Source organism: Mauremys mutica, chromosome 20 (genome assembly GCF_020497125.1).
Source record: "Mauremys mutica isolate MM-2020 ecotype Southern chromosome 20, ASM2049712v1, whole genome shotgun sequence".
Taxonomy (NCBI): domain Eukaryota; kingdom Metazoa; phylum Chordata; order Testudines; family Geoemydidae; genus Mauremys; species Mauremys mutica.
In genome coordinates, this window is record NC_059091.1 from 17741581 (window position 1) to 17758949 (window position 17369).

The 17369-nt window shown below is 49.5% G+C and overlaps 1 protein-coding gene across 2 annotated transcripts in view; it reads right to left on the reverse strand.

Annotated features, from left to right (window-relative positions):
- Positions 1-524: 524 nt before the first annotated feature.
- Positions 525-17369, reverse strand: part of LOC123353661 (adhesion G protein-coupled receptor E3-like) — a 32317-nt gene continuing 15472 nt past the window's right edge. For both annotated transcript variants that reach the window (XM_044994961.1, XM_044994960.1), the window contains exons 10-17: positions 16154-16324; positions 10929-11123; positions 10027-10262; positions 9215-9281; positions 7712-7803; positions 3984-4152; positions 3769-3873; positions 525-883 (exon numbers count right to left, since the gene is read on the reverse strand). In XM_044994961.1, the coding sequence (XP_044850896.1) occupies positions 848-883; positions 3769-3873; positions 3984-4152; positions 7712-7803; positions 9215-9281; positions 10027-10262; positions 10929-11123; positions 16154-16324 (1071 nt within the window). In that variant the 3' untranslated portion in view covers positions 525-847. The remainder of the gene's footprint in view (positions 884-3768; positions 3874-3983; positions 4153-7711; positions 7804-9214; positions 9282-10026; positions 10263-10928; positions 11124-16153; positions 16325-17369) is intronic.

Sequence of the window (17369 nt, forward strand, 5' to 3'; positions counted from 1 at the left end):
GAATTTCATAGTGTTGTGGGGAAAGCACAGTTTGAAAGCAAATTTTCTTAAAAAAAAAGAAGAGCATTTAGTGGTGCAGTGACAGTGCTGGATCTGAAAACCGATTATAGGCCAGGTCCTCAGCTGGTGTAAACTAGTGCGTTTTCAAGGATCCTTCTGGGGCTTGGGCAGCAGACAATAGCCATGAAGCAGTGTGCTTCAGCCATGCCCTCAGCAGCACCTCCACCCCACCACTCACAACCCCCATGCCAGGGGCTGGGAGCAGGGCTAATGCAGAGATTTTATGCCAGCTCTACAGCAGCCAGGAAGGACTCCTGCACTGGAGGGCTAATCACAGGGCCATTTCTGCCCACTTTAAAGTCCCTTTACACTGCCAGATTGGCATAAAGAAGCTTTAGAATTGGGCCCTAGGTTTCCAGCACAGGCAGAACGTGATAGCAAACCCTCAAACCAAAGAAGCAACCAAGGTCCATGAGCAGATTATTTTATTGTTTACACATTACAGTGAAACAGCAGAGCTAGCTCACACACATAGCACGCAAAGGCTCTGCAAATCACCCCCCTCCCCCCCCACACACACATGGTGTTCTTTCCCTAAGAAATAACTGCTCTCTGACCTGGGATCTGGCCTTTTAAATCTGGGAGAGACACCCAGCTACAACCCTAGGGTGGCCTTTGAATTGAGGAGTTGTGGATTTGGATCAGAGAAAGGATTTGGTCGAATCCCGCTTTCCCTTCCAGGTTGTGTATGTAGTTGTGATGAAGAATTGCAGCTTAAGCATCTGCTCCACTGGCACAGCAAAGCCGGCTGTATGATAAACATCATTGGTTGGAGAGGTGATTTGTTTCACGGAGAAGAAGTGGAGGGCTCTCCCCAACTCACCTGCCAGCAAAAAAATATATATACATTGAGTGCCAGTCTCATGGGAAAACTCCAGTCAACTTCAATGGGAACAGGATTGGGTCCTCATTCAGGAATAGTGCAGAGACTGCAAAATTCAGCCAACCTCCAATGAAGTGACATCATGTGCAGGAAAATAGCTAAGCCAGCTCCCTTCCCCCAGCCATGCACAAGTAAGCCATAAAGTAGCAGTTCACGGAATCATAGAATCACAGAATATTAGGGTTGGAAGGGACCTCAGGAAGTCATCTAGTCCAACCCCCTACTCAAAGCAGGACCAACCCCAACTAAATAATCCCAGCAAGGGCTTTGTCAAGCTAGGCCTTAAAAACGTCTAAGGATGGAGATTTCACCACCTCCCTAGGGAACCCATTCCAGCACTTCACCACCCTCTTAGTGAAATAGTTTTTCCTAATATCCAACCTAGACGTCCCCCACTGCAACTTGAGACCATTGCTCCTTCTTCTGTCATCTGCCATCACTGAGAACAACCGAGCTCCTTCCTCTTTGCAACGCTAATTCAGGTAGTTGAAGGCTGCTATCAAATCCCCCCTGACTCTTCTCTGCTGCAGACTAAATAACCCCAGTTCCTGCAGCCTCTCCTCGTAAGTCACGTGCCCCAGCCCCCTAATCATTTTTGTTGCCCTCTGCTGGACTCTCTCCAATTTGTCCACATCCCTTCTGTAGTGGGGGAACCAAAATTGGACACAATACTCCAGGTGTGGCCTCACCAGTGCCAAATAGAGGGGAATAATCACTTCCCTCTATCTGCTTCTACTAATACAGCCCAATATGCCATTCACCTTCTTGGCAACAAGGGCACACTGCTGATTCATATCCAGCTTCTTGTCCACTGTAATCCACAAGTCCTTTTCTGCAGAACTGCTGCTTAGCCAGTTAGTCCCCTTCCTTCCTAAGTGCAAGACTCTGCACTTGTCCTTGTTGAACCTCATCAGATTTCTTTTGGCCCAATCCTCCAATTTCTCTAGGTCACTCTGTATCCTATCCCTACCCTCCGGCATATCTACCTCTCTCCCCAGCTTAGTGTCATCTGCGAACTTGCTGAGGGTGCAATTCATCCCATCATCCAGATCATTAAATAAAGATATTGAACAAAACCAGACCCAGGACCGAACCCTGGGGCACTCTGCTTGATACTGGCTGCCAGCTAGACATTGAGCCATTGATCACTACCCATTGAGCCCAACAATCTAGCCAGCTTTCTATCCACCTTATAGTCAAGAATACTGTGGGAGACCGTATCAAAAGCTTTGCTAAAGTCAAAATATATCACATCCACCACTTTCCCCATAGCTACAGAGCCAGTTATCTCATCATAGAAGGTAATCAGGTTGGTCAGGCATGACTTGCCCTTGGTGAATCCATGTTGACTGTTCCTGATCACCTTCCTCTCCTCCAAGTGCCTCAAAATGGATTCCTTGAGGACCTGTTCCATGATTTTGCTGGGAATTGAAGTGAGCCTGTAGTTCCCCGGGTTCTCTTTTTTCCCTTTTTTAAACATGGGCACTAGATTTGCCTTTTTCCAGTCATCCTGGACCTCCCCTGATCGCCATGAGTTTTCAAAGATGATGGCTAATGGCTCTGCAATCACATCAGCCAACTCCCTCAGCACCCTTGGATGCATTAGATCTGGACCCATGGACTTGTAAACAGTCCTTAACCTGTTCTTTCACCATTGAGGGTTGCTCACCTCCTCCCGACACTGTGTTGCCCAGTGCAGCAGTCTGGGAGCTGACCTTGTCTGCAAAGACTGAGGCAGAAAAAGCATTGAGTACTTCAGCTCTTTCCACATCTTCTGTCACCGTGTTGCCTCCCCCATTCAGTAATGGGCCCACATTTTCCCTGACTTTCTTCTTGTTCCTAACATACCTGTAGAAACCCTTCTTCTTACCCTTCACATCCCTTGCTCGCTGCAACTCCAATTGTGCCTTGGCCTTCCTCATTACACCTCTGCATGCTTGAGCAATATTGTTATGCTCCTCCCTAGTTATCTGTCCAAATTTCCACTTCTCGTAAGCTTCCTTTTTGAGTTTAAGCTCACTGAAGATTTCACTGTTAAGCCAAGCTGGTCTCCTGTCATATTTGCTATTCTTTCTGCACATGGGACAGTTTGTTCCTGCACCCTTAATAGGCTTCTTTAAAATAGAGCCAGCAATCCTGGACTCCTTTCCCCCTCATATTAGACTCCCAGGGGATCCTGCCCATCAGTTCCCTAGGGGAGTCTAAGTCTGCTTTTCTGAAGTGCAGGGTCCGTATTTTGCTACTCTCTTTTCTTCCTTTTGTCAGGATCCTGAACTCAACCATCCCATGGTCACTGCTGCCTAGGTTGCCACCCACTTCTACTTCCCCTACCAATTCTTCCCTGTTTGTAAGCAGCAGGTCAAGAGGAGCACGGCCCCAGTTAATATAGGCTGCTCTATATAAACCAGAAATGTCCACTTCCAGACAAAGGTTGTGGCATCTCGTGCTGGGACTGGAGCAGGGAGGTTTTTCCAGACATAAGGCTCCACTTTACCCTCCAGACAAAGCTTCTGGATCCTTTCCCAGTAGAGGTAACAGAGCCAGAGGAAGTTCCATGCAGTGCTAACTCTTCGCTGGGGATGGCCCATCTGCACTGACAAGATTTCCACCCAGGTTTTGGTTTGCAAGCTTCCCCAATTGGATAATTACCTGAAATTCTGTCAAAGCCGACACCTTCCCAGCCCATTCCACAGTGAGTGATGCATGGAGCTTGCAAAGAAGCAAAGGGAAGGGAATGTGGAGGTGCGCAAGAAAGGAGGAGTTCTATGCTGGGTTCTAGGAGACTTTTGGATTCTGGTATTGGAACAGAATAGAGGATCTCTTACCATCTTGGTGCTGGTAGTGACAGTGGACACAGATACACTACCAGTTTGAATTGTGGGGCTGGGTTTTCTTGTGCCTTTAATCCATCTCCTGTACGCCTCTCTCACCTGGAGAATAAGGGACATGGTCACTACATCATGTAACTAACACCCTCAGACCAGGCCACTGCTAGGCCCGTGAAGTCACCGGCTGGCTGATGATGCGCCACGGGCATTACCTGGCGATTGAGGAGACAGTGCACCAGGAAGATGAAGGCTCCCTGCAGGCTGTTGACAATGGTGAATAAATACGCCATGACCATTTTTGCTGAGCCGACTTGGAAGAGACCAAGGCTCCATGTGCAGCCCAGAATGAATAGTTGGGCGATAGCTTTAAAAGTCAGTAGCCTGGATAAAGGCAGATGGAGAGATCCCGTTATAATGACCCGATGGTGAGTGACTGAGTCAGGGGCTCTGGGCAGTGTGGAGCGAAACAGCTGGCACCCGCTTTACTGTGTCTTAGGGTTACTGTTAAGACGAACACAATGGCAACTTACGCCTATGAATCTGAAATACAATATTGTGCTCAACCATCTCCCCCCCCTACACACCTTCCCCTCCTACAGGTGGCTCTTCCAAAGCAAATGGTTCAACCTCTCATTATGGTTTTGTTTTTAATCCCTTCACATCAGGCCCTGGCAATGTGACAGTCAAGTGGGAACAGGATATTGGGCTCTCGGGACCCCATCTATCTTGTTCCATAAATAAACAGAGAGGTTGCTACAGAGCAATAGTGAGCCACACTTGCCTTCCTCCTCAATGGATGGCACTTTACCTCGACAGTATCCACAGCCCCAGGGGAAAGAGATGAGTTTCCTCCCTACATAGCACATGGCCCAGCTCTGAATATCAGCACAGACTTGCATTTCTCCTTACACAGCACTAGGCACGTGCAGTAAGTAACATCATGGCTTTCTGAAGCTTCAACATTCTGATCTGCTTCCAAAATCTTTTTCCCCTCTCATGTCTCCATCCAGCACTCCCAGCTGGCAGCCCTGATCTTGTTCCTCCCCAACAAACAGATTTCATAATGAGCTGCTTTAAAGACTATTTGCATTCCACAATCTGAATGTGCCACAGGACTTACTGCAAGACCCTCACTGATCAAGCAGCCTCTTCTGTCCCATTACTTCCACTGACTTCAGCGGGCTTTGGAACAGACTGCAACTGTCATGAGGGGAAAGCAGTGGATGTGCTATTTCTGGACTTTAGCAAAGCTTTTGATACAGTCTCCCACAGTATTCTTGCCAGCAAGTTAAAGAAGTCTGGGCTGGATGAATGGACGGTAAGGTGGATAGAAAACTGGCTAGATGGTCGGGCTCAACGGGTAGTGATCAATGGTTCCATGTCTAGTTGGCAGCCGGTATCAAGTGGAGTGCCCCAAGGGTCGGTGCTGGGGCCTGTTTTGTTCAATATCTTCATTAACGATCTGGAGGATGGTGTGGACTGCACCCTTAGCAAGTTTGCAGATGACACTAAACTGGGAGGAGTGGTTGATACGCTTGAGGGTAGGGATAGGATACAGAGGGACCTAGACAAATTAGAGGATTGGGCCAAAAGAAATATGTTGAGGTTCAACAAGGAGAAGTGCAGAGTCCTGCACTTAGGATGGAAGAATCCCATGCACTGTTACAGACTAGGGACCGAATGGCTGGGCAGCAGTTCTGCAGAAAAGGACCTAGGGGTTACAGTGGACGAAAAGCTGAATATGAGTCAACAGTGTGCCCTTGTTGCCAAGAAGGCTAATGGCATTTTGGGTTGTATAAGTAGGGGCATTTCCAGCAGATCGAGGGATGTGATCATTCCCCTCTATTCAGCACTGGTGAGGCCTCATTTGGAGTACTGTGTCCAGTTTTGGGCCCCACACTACAAGAAGGATGTGGATAAATTGGAGAGAGTCCAGCGGAGGGCAACAAAAATGATTAGGGGGCTGGAGCACATGACTTATGAGAAGAGGCTGAGGGAACTAAGAGAAGAGAAGACTAAGGGGGGACATGATAGGGTATATAAAGAGAAGACTAAGGGGGGACATGATAGAGGTATATAAAATCATGAGTGATGTTGAGAAAGTGGATAAGGAAAAGTTATTTACTTATTCCCATAATACAAGAACTAGGGGTCACCAAATGAAATTAATAGGCAGCAGGTTTAAAACAAATAAAAGGAAGTTCTTCTTCATGCAGCGCACAGTCAACTTGTGGAACTCCTTACTTGAGGAGGTTGTGAAGACTAGGACTATAACAATGTTTAAAAGGGGACTGGATAAATTCATGGTGGCTAAGTCCATAAATGGCTATTAGCTAGGATGGGTAAGAATGGTGTCCCTAGCCTCTGTTCGTCAGAGGCTGGAGATGGATGGCAGGAGAGAGATCATTTGATCATTGCCTGTTAGATTCACTCCCTCTGGGGCACCTGGCATTGGCCACTGTCGGTAGACAGATACTGGGCTAGATGGACCTTTGGCCTGACCCGGTACAGCCTCTCTTATGTTCTTATGTTCTTATGAACTGGGATTGTTTAGCCTGCAGAAGAGAAGAATGAGGAGGGATTTGATAGCTGCTTTCAACTACCTGAAAGGGGGTTCCAAAGAGGATGGATCTAGACTGTTCTCAGTGGTAGAAGATGACAGAACAAGGAGTAATGGTCTCAAGTTGCAGAGGGGGAGGTTTAGGTTGGACATTAGGAAAACCTTTTTCTCTAGTAGGGTGGTGAAGAACTAGAATGGGTTACCTAGGGAGGTGGTGGAATCTCCTTCCTTAGAGGTTTTTAAGGTCAGGCTTGACAAAGCCCTGGCTGGGATGATTTAGTTGGGTTTGGTCCTGCTTTGAGCAGGAGGTTGGACTAGATGACCTCCTGAGGTCCCTTCCAACTCTGAGATTCTATGATTCTATGATCTCAATATCCATCCAGGGACCAACATGATGCATATGGCAGAAAAGTTTGTCCCATGATGATCCTTTACTGCCATAGACCTCTCCTAACCTGACCCTTCAATTGCCATCCTGGCTGTGCTGTGTCTAATTTAAGGTCCGATACAGCATACTCTTATTCATGCAAATTGTCCTTATTTTGGCAGATGGTCCCATGATGTGAGTTAGGGTTTATCAGCTCCTTGGACAGCGAGACTGTTACTCTCTCATCAAGCCGAAGGTTGCCAAGATAACCTGGAAACCCTACAGTGGCATGTGCTCAGTTGTATGATGGCAGCAATCTGTGCAGAATCCCACAGGATTTCCCATACAGGAGGCTCACTGGATCCTTCTAATACAGGGGTGAGCGAACTATGGCCCGTGGGACGGATCCGGCCCGTGAGGGCTTTGGATCCAGCTTGCGGGATTGCCACCCCCACGGATTGCATTCCCTGGGTGAAGGGGCGTGGTAGAGGGCTCCACGCACTGCCCTCGCCTGCAGTCCCCTCCCTCCCCCGCAGTTCCCTTTGGCCAGAAATGAGGAACCACAGGCAATGGGAGCTTTGGGGGAAGTACCCACAGGTGAGGGCAGCACTGGAGCCCTCTGCCCCCCACCCAGGGGCTGCAGGGACGTGGTTCCAGCCGCTTTCGGGAGCGGCACAGGGCCAGCGCAGGAAGGCAGGCAGCCTGCCTGAGCCACTACCACCCCGGAGCCGCTCCAGGTAAGCGGTGCCGGGTCGGAGCCTGCACCCTGAACCCCTCCTGCACTTAACTCCCTGCCCTGAGCCCCCTCCCACACTCCGCACCCATCCCTGCAACCCAACCCCCTACCCTTAGCTCCTGCCACACCCCACACCCCTCCTGCACCCCAACCCCCTTTTTGAGCCCCCTCCTGCACCCCAACCCCTTTCCCTGAGCCCTCAAACCCTGCCCTGAGCCCCCTTGTACACCCTGCACCCCTCCTCCACTCTGTTCTAGTAGATGTAGTGCTGTCCTACCTGGTGTCTTTGAGAGTGGACACATCTTCATTAAGGGAGGAGAGTTTGTCTCTCAGGATCCAGAGGGTTGCAAGAAAAAATGTTAAATTTATCTGTGGAAACAGCATGAAATATTCCTTGTAAAACATGCTAGCCAAGGCCAGTCTCTCTGGCTGAGGTGCGGAACAATCCTATGGGATCAGATATGACTGTTTGTCAAGGTGGGTCATACACCATTCCCTGCCAGATCCTAGTCCCAGGCCCTGCAGGGAACTGTTGGCATAGGCAGGGCTGCAATGCATCACATGTGATCATACAGCCAGAGGGCCACATTCTGCTCTTATCTGAATCTGGAGGGACTCCACTGATTCCAGTGGGGTCTGCAGTTATTCCTGATTTCGAGCCGTGTGATTTGGCCAAAAGCTTCTAGATCCTGTCTCTAGAGTGTTCCCTTCAATTCTGAGGCTGAAATTAATTCTTAACCTGCTGCCTGAGAAGGGCAGGAATCTGCAAGGACATTTGCTACCTTTATCTCTTGCAACACATGTACCCTTCCATCCTCAAACTCCCCACGCTGCAGCCACCTTCCCTTCCCCCATCACTTGGGTTATTTACCAGCCAGGCTGGACAAGTCAAGGAACAAAACTATCCTCATTCCACCAGAGGTTCCACTTGCTTCCATGGCAGCATTGCATGAGTAATGACATATTATAATTAATCATATTATGGTAGCACCTAGAGGCTCCACTAAGACTGCACTGGGTTCTGTACACGCACACCTAGAAAGGGGAAGGCCCAGTCCTGGAGCATTTGTTTGCAAAATAACTGGGCAAGACCACAGGCGCCGGATTCCCCCGGGTCACTCAACCCCCAGCTCTGCCCCAGGCCCCACCCCCACCCGACCCCTTCTCCCCAGCCCCCACCTCACCTCTTCCCACCCCTGCTTGGCTCCAAGCCTCACCCTCACCCACCCCTTCTCCAAGCCTCCACCTCTTCCCACCCCTGCCCAACCTCTTCCCACACAGTTCTGCCCCCTTCCTCCCAGCACCTCCTGCACACCACAGAGCAGCTGACTGCAGCAAGCGGGAGGCACTGGGATGGAGGGGGAGGAGTTGATCGGCGCAGCTGCCAGTGGACGGGAGGCACGGGAGGTGAGTGGGGAAGCTGGCTGCCAGTGAGTGCTGAGCCTACGATGCTTCTGTACATAAACACAGTCAGAGACAATCCCTGTACAGTGAGGGGAAGCTACTTCCCAAGTTAACACAGCAGGCCAATGGCAGAGTCAGGGCTCCTGACTCACAACCCAGTGCCTGACCCATTCGCCCTGACTGACTCCATAGAATGTAGGCTGTTGTGTTAGGGGGAAATCCTGCACTGGCCAAAGAGGGGTGGATGAAATGGGATCTTATAGGACTCTTTCAACTTAAATTCTCTGGGAGATATTCTTCTCTTGGCTCCACTGGAGTCCACAGGGTTGCAGAGGTGCGAGGAGAATAGGGCCCTCTGGTTCTGTGAGGAACCCACCAGGATTATGGCACAGACTGGTCCCAGGAAGCTCCAATGAAAGCCTCTGTCCAGGCTGAGCCAGCAGCTACAGGGAGGGAGGAAGAAGAAGGTGACTTTAATGGGATTACTGCCCTTTTTCAGCCCCGGGGGCAGAGAGGGGGTGTCACAGGGCAGCAGGCTCTCAAAAGCGAGATGGATCTCAGCCTGCCTGTGACATGGCCGACTCTCTTGCAGGCACCAGGCAAACAGCCCTTCCCATCTACCTCAGCATCTCCTGCTTCCATCCACCACTTCCTCTTCCACCTCCTCACATGACCCTTTCTGGTGGATGGGCACAGTATTGATGGAGGGCCAGACATGCAGCGGAGGGACATTGGCCTAGCTGCACTGAAGGAAGTGGAGCTGCCCGGATTTACACCAGCTGAGGATCTCACCTGGGGTGTCTAGAACACGCCACACTCTGTTTCAGTGGAGTTGCTCACTTTAGAGAGGGGATCCGCAGGGATTTGCACACAGGAAGAAGGTGCATTTGTTTCCTACCCACCAGCCCCACAAACCCAGCCTGGGACCTGGGAGTCAAGCTGGTATCTTTCTGGGTTGTTCTTCCACATCATCAGTGGGGTGAGGAGTGTAGATGGCTGACAGGGGGCAACTCAACTACAGCGCTTGGGCAGCTTAGTGTCCCTGGGGATGAGAAGGGTCCCAGGGGGACATTCAGCTCCCAGGCAGGGTGAGCAGGGAAATCTAGGTTCAAGTGAGATCTGGGGTGAGCCGGACAAGCACATGGAAGCCACATCCCAGCTCCCCTTTGGGATGGGCGATGCACGTACTGTTTGGACGTTCCGTAGCCACCAGGATTCACCGCTGCAGAAATAGCCACCACCAGGGCTGGGAATCCGTAGCCGAACGGGTACATGAATCTCTTCTTGAACCGGCTGGCGCTGGTGTAATTCACGACCTTCAGGTTCCTGACGGTGAGGAAGAGGTGCAGCCCCTCCAGGAACATCCAGGTGAAGCAGGCCAGGAAGAGGTAGTGTAGGAAGCCAGCAATGACAGCACAGACCACCTGAGGACAGGACAAGAGAGAGCTCTGGGACACTGCTTCTGGGAAAGGAAATGCTGAATCTGGAGTTGGGGGGACTTTTGTGAGGATCACATAGAGCTTTTTATTAACACATCTCTCCAGTTACAGCTCTCTTCCAGAGACAATACATTCTTCAGTCTATACCCGGTCCTGATCTCCACTCAGAAAAGATGGTTTCGGAGGGTTGTAGTTCCCAAATGAATCATGGAAATTGTTGGATACTGTGAGGAATCCTAGGAAAGGGAGCAGGGATGTAAACAAGTTCTGGGTCCTTATAACAGGGAGAGACCTGGAGGGTGTAGGTTCTCTTCTCTATATCTGCTTCAGGGTAGGGGTGTCTTGCATCTGCCCATCAGTGTGGGGGCAGAGAGGACAGGCAGGGGACTGTGACCCTGGAAATCAGGGTTCCTTTGTCTGAATGATGAAGGATGGGGCCCGCAAGGAAAAGGGAAGGACTGGTTTCACCCATATAGATTTCTTTTGGAGGGGAGTAAATAATTATTTCTGCAGGACTAAAGAGCATGGAATAAATGTTACGGTCCAGCCGAGGGTATAAAAAGGTGCTGGGGTGAGGGGAGCTTTAGAAATGCTGACAGAGGATCTGGACACGGCTCAATTTTCAACAAAGAATAAAAGTGGATAACAGACCCGACTGCCAGTGCGGGTCACCGCGGTGAGGAAGAGCAGGTCGGCCAGGAAGAGGCAGAGGCAGAGCTGCAGGTGGAGGGAGGTGCTGACGTTCCAGATGGAGCGGCACAGGAGGAAGGTGAGGATGGCGAGGAGGAGGCACAGCAGGGAGAGGGTCAGTCCCACGTAGGTGATGATTTTCAGTGGGTAACTCTCCTGCAACATAGCAAAGTGAGAATCACCAGTGAGCCCTGTGACGCTATATGGAATATGGGTGAGCATTTATAATATTATGGATACCAATATTACAAAATTGTAATGAAGCTTACAAGATATGCCATGTAAGTTATGACTTGAAAAATTATGATTTGCTAAGTATGAGAATCTTGTTTTTATGTATGTATCATCTTTGCATCATGTGTTATCATGTGTTTCTGGGTGACACCCCCAGACAGATTGGCATCACCACTATCCAGTCAGTTTGATGGCCCATCAAGGGTAATCAGCTATACCAGCATTTCTCAAACTGGGGTCGGTGGACCTCTGGGGGTCGATAAGCCCCGCTGACCAAGTCCTCCACCTCTCTCCCAGTGCCTTCTGCATGCCGGGGAACAGCTGTTCAGCAGCATGCAGGAGGGTCGGGGAGGGAGGGGGAGGAGCAGGGATGGGGAGCGCTCATGGGACAGGGTGGAAAGAAGCAGGGAAGAGGAGGAGCAGAGGTGGAGCTGGGGCGGGATGAGGTGGGGTGGGGCCTTGGGGGAATGGATGGAATGGGGGTGGGGCCTCAGGCTGAGCGGGGGGGTTGTAGGTCTGCACAAAATTTTAAATCAAAATGGGGGTCCTCAGGTTGCTGAAGTTTGAGAACCACTGAGCTCTACAATGAACCCATTAAGAGAAGCCAGGGGCTATGCCCATGAGTCAGCAGGAAATGTAAGGACATGCCTATGGACAGGGGACTCCAAGTACCTTTCCATGCACATGTGCTGCGAGCTTGTTTGGGACAGAGCAAGTACAAGCCACATGGAAAAGGATAGAAAAAGGCAGCTGCATCACCTCCATTTTGTCTTCAGTCCTGATTCTCACCTCTGCAGTAACTTCTCTACAAATGGAAGCTTTGAAGAAAGGTCTGATAGACCCATCTAAGCTTTCCAGAGAGACTTTACAAGCCAGAAAACTCACCAACGTTGCTAAGAACCTGATATATGGACCTTGAAGCCATATGCATCGGATTGCTTTGATCATTTAACAGGTCTTTTCTCTTTCTTTTATTTTCCTATATAATAAAACCTTTAGTTTTAGATACTAAAGGATTGGCTGTCAGTGTGGTATTTCGGGTAAGATCCAACCTAATGTTGACCTGGCAATGTGGCTGCCCCTTTGGGGATGTCATAAATATAATGGGAAGGGTAACAACCTTTATGTATGCAATAACATAAAATCCTTCCTGGCCAAAGGTACAGAATCATTTTACTCATATGAAAGACCCTCTAAGCTTATTTCTAGCAGGCACGCTTCCCCAAGGCACAAATCCTTTCCTTGTCCTTGGATGGTATTGCTTCACCATCAAGTGATTTAGACAAAGATTTAGGAAAAGGACCACTTGGAGTTCCTATTTCCCCAAAATATCCACCCAAGCCCCTTCACCCCCTTTTCTGGGGAGGCTTGAGAATAATATACCAACCAGTTACCTTTAGACCAGTCCCTTTATTTTAGAACACTAAAATCAATCAGGTTCTTAAAAGAAGAACTTTATTATAAAGAAAAAAGTAAAAGAATCACACCTGCAAAATCAGGATGGAAGGTAATTTTACAGGGTGATAAAAAGATTTGAAACACAGAGGATTCCCCTCTAGGCTCAACTTCAAAGTTACAAACCCAGGAATAAACCTCCCTCTTAGCATAGGGAAAATTCACAAGCTAAAACAAAAGATAATCTAATGCATTTCCTTGCCTTTACTTACAATTTCTGTAAAAGCGGCAAAGAGTTCTGTGGCACCTTATAGACTAACAAACGTATTGGAGCATGAGCTTTTGTGGGTGAATACCCACTTTGTCAGATTACAATTTCTGTAATTTTAGATGTATCATTTCAAGGTATTTTTTCAAGAGATGGTTTACCTGCTTGGTCTCTCTCTCTCTCTCTCTCTCTCTCTCCAGAGAGAACAAACAAAAAGAGCACAAACAAAACCTCCTCCCCCCACCCCCCCAGATTTGAAAGTATCTTCTTTTTCCATTGGTCCTTCTGGTCAGGTGCCAACTAGGTTAAATGAACTGATTAATCCCTTACAGGTCAAATGATTCTCTACCTCTGTCTGTACCTCTGGCCAGGAGGGATTTTATGTTACTACATCCGTAAAGGTTGTTACCCTTCCCTTTATATTTATGGCAGGGGCTCAGAAGAACATTTTGTTAAGTGACTAGAGTTTTAAGTAACTTCTCACTTTACTGGACCTCTCTGCTGAGTGGGAGCCAGAGACTGGAATGCAATCCAGGGGGCTGTGTGATTTATTTTTTTCAGCTTCTTGATAATCAGTGTGGGGGATCCAGAGCACAGATTGAGACTGGTTGATGATTCTCAGTACTGGATTTAACACGGGGCTGGGCCCACGGTCCAAAGGGACCCCGGTCTGGCCCCCTCTTCTCCACCCCCCGCTCTCACCTGTGGGGCAGCAGGCAGAATCTGGGTCCTGCCAGCTCCTGCAGCAGGGCAGGCTCTGCTGGAAACCAAGCTCCCCCTCCTCGCCTCTTCCCTGGAGTGTGCTATGTTGCTGACCCTCCCCCTCTCCCTCCCTCTCACTCTCCCTGCTGCCGATCAGCTGATTGCCCTTGTGAGGGAGGGGGAGGAGCGGAGCCGCAGTGTGCTCGCTGCTGGGGGAGGAGGTGGAGAAGAGGTAGGGACGGGGCCTTAGGGAAGGGGGTGGAATCAGGGCATAGCCCCTCCAGCTCTCTGCCGTGAGCTGCTCAGGGCAGGGGGCTGGGAGCACCCCCACAACCCCAGCCCACAACCCCAGCTCTCTATCATGGCTTCTGCACCCCCACACACATATCCCAGTCCCCTTCACCCCCACACACACCCATGACCCCAGCCCTGACTCCTGCACCCCCTCACACATCCCCATCCTCCAGTTCTGACTCCTGAACCACCCACACATACCCACCCCCACACTGAGCACCAAATGGGAGCTCCTGCACCTCCCCCCACAATCCCACCTGCACCCCTTGTACCAAATGGGAGCTGCCCCAGGTAAGCTCGCCACACCCCAAATTCCTGCCCCAACTCTGAGCCCTCTCCCTCACCCTAGCTCCTGGCCTGACCCTGTACCTCAACCCCCAGCCTGCTCCTGCACCCTAACTCCCTCTCAGACCTGACTTCTGCACCCCCTCACACACCCCCAACCCCCAGCCTGCTCCTGCATGCTAACTCTCTACCAGACCTGACCCTGCACCCCCAGCGCTGTGCCCGACCCTCAGCTCAGTGCAGAAAGAGATGAAGAGAATGAGCTAGAACCAGGGAGAAGGTAGGTACTTGCTTTATGTGGGCAGGGGTCGGGGGATCCTGTTTACCCCCTCCCCAGCCCTGCTGCACTTGCAGTTTACCCCCGGCCCCCTCCCTTGCTCCAGGGACCAACCCCAGCTCCCACCCGACTATGCTTTTGCCCCCAGTCCCTGCCTTGCTGCAGTCAGCAGGGACTAATCGTCCCCCCATGCACCACTGTGCTCATGTTGCCCCTTGCCCCTCCCTCACTCCAGCTGGGAACCAATCCTTCCCCCCCCCCATTCCCTGCTGTCAGGGTGAATAAAAATCCATGACTTTTTTTTAAAAAATGGATTTTTTTTTTGTTTTAATCAGATTTTGAGGGGGGAAAAACCTATCTAAAGATAGTTTTAATTAAGATACATTATCTCTCATAATGGAATAGGGATTATAAATTCTAATTTTATAATATGAGACAATATATTCATGTCATGTTTAAGAAATTTTTTTTAAATGAGTTCTAATAGTTCATGGATTGGGGAACCCAATCTTATGGGGTTCCACAGGCTTCTGTATAGATTATTTAGGTTAATCTTTCTATCTACGCAATGGGACTCAGTGCTCAGTCTAGAAGATACCATCAGAGATGCTTAGTTTTGCAATTCTCAAACTGTGGATTTGTGTAGCCAGGGGTAACATGCTTTTAACAGCAATAAATAAATAAATAAAAAATAATATAGAGAGGTGAGAAATAACAGACCTCAACTCTACTGTCCCTCTGCAAATTTGTGTACACAGAGTCAATCTTTTAACTCTCTTTTAAATTGAAAAGTTTCAAACAATTCAATGAATAGAAGATTGTTGGGGGTGGAATAGATCTGGACAAGGAGAAGAAGTCTGCATATAAATGTGAGAAGCGAGGGACATATGCTTTTTTGTTTAAATATTATGTGTGTTGTTGAAGAAAAAAAATGCAGACTACTTAACATTGTTGTTTTAGTTAAATAAAACAATTTAAATGTCTGTCTGGTGATGTTCTCCTCCTAATACAGCCTGGCAAGAAAATCCTCCAAATATGAATGATTAGCCTGTTGAATTGGAGATAGTTCACATCCCAATGACTTCATAAATATCTGCTTCAATTATCTTTGGTAAATGAAATAACCAAACAATCATTCATTTTCTGATATAGCTGTAAAACTCATCTGAAAAGTTTTCAAAATAAATCACTGTTTAAAAATGTACAGTGTGTACCTTCTAAAAATGAAACCTACGTCTATCTCTGAGTTGTGAAGAATATTAAGGCTATAACAACCAACAAGGATGCACTTTTATGTAGAAAACCATGATTAAATCGAGTCTTCCTAACTAGTGATTTAAATCATGATTTAAATCAAATCCACCCTGCCCGCTATGCTCTTGCCCATGGCCCCTTCATTCCCCAGGTGGGCCCACAAATGTTTGGCACCGGGCCCACAAAAAGTTAATCCGGCCCTGGTGATTCTGACTACAGTGTTAACCACCAGTTCGGGGGGGAATCTGTTCTCCTTTTTGCAGCCTGCCCTGCCCTTGGCATTGTCAGTGGGGGCTACTCTAGGAACCTTGGATCACAACCCCAGCCCAGACCCCTAGACCCTGACCCATCCTGTAGGGCCACAGATTATACCCTGAGGTTCCGACTCAGTGTTCATTCAGGCAAAATTCCCACTGATTTTGCTCAAGTCAGGACCTCAGAGTCCAGCCCTTTGATCTGAGTCTGACAGTGAGATACCTTCACTCCGGTGTGATCCATAAGGAGCGCGAAGCTGGAGAGATGGTCACAGCTGCAGTTGGTGTGAGTGGTGTTTGTGTGGAGAACGGTGCAGCCATCCTCAGCCCAGGTGCCTTTCCCAGCGATGAATTTCCAGTGAACGCAGCGAGTCTCTTCCTCCTCTTTTATTGTCTGGAAAGAAAAACACCCCATCATCATCCTCACTGGATCAGGGGGAGAACACTGTTTCTTTTGTCACACATCTCTAATAGACCATCATAAACCTGAAATCACCAACGGCTTCATGGCTCTCATTGTGCTGCACGTAACAGCCGTTTGGGACTTCACATTGGCAGTGGAAATACAAGCAAGATCCTCCAGCTCCAATAGCACAAGCCCCTGAGCCCAGAGCTAAAGTGGTAATTCCTTTAACTCTGAGCACTGTAGGGTCTATGACACACAATTGTGCAGTTCCTATTTGAGCCATTGAAAGGCATTCACACACCCGCCCACAAATATCCACATGCACTCTAGCAAGTTCATCACTTTATCAAAGAAGGCATCATCTCATGCTGTTTCCCTGATCTTTGCTATCTATAGGGCAGAGTTCCCCAAACTGTGGGGAGCGCCCCCCTATGGGGGTACAGAGGATCCTTTGGAGGGACGTGAGAGGTCCTGGGTAAGCCCCCATGGGGTGCGGAAAGGGAACAACTCCCAGCTCCTCCCCACCCTGATCTCTGCTCTGGTCCCACCCGTAGCCGCATCTCTGACTTCCAGCCCCATGTCTGGCACCATCCCCAGATTCAGCATGGCTCCACTCCCAGCCCCAGCCCCTTACAGCTCCATTCCTGGCCCAGGGCCAAGGCTGGGGGCAGGGGCAGGGCTGAGGGCAGAGCCGCTCATGGCCATGGGCTCGGCTGCTGGCTCCTACCACAGCCAGGCTGCTGCTCCAATCCTGCCCCCAGCCTCAACCCCGGGCTCTGGCCTTGCTCCCGTCCTCAGACCCAACCCAGCTGCAGCCCCAACCTCAGCCCTTACCCCTGCCCGTGTCCTTTCCCCCTGCCCCTGAGCCCCGCTTCTGGCCCCAGCTCAGAGGGAAGGGCGAGGATTATGGTAAGGCGGGAGGCAATCCTCAAAAGTTTGGGGACCACTGCTATAGAGAGTTATTTTCCAATTATTCCTTTTCTAAGGAGTGAGCCAGAGACAGTTGATACAGGATGAATCATAACCCAAACAG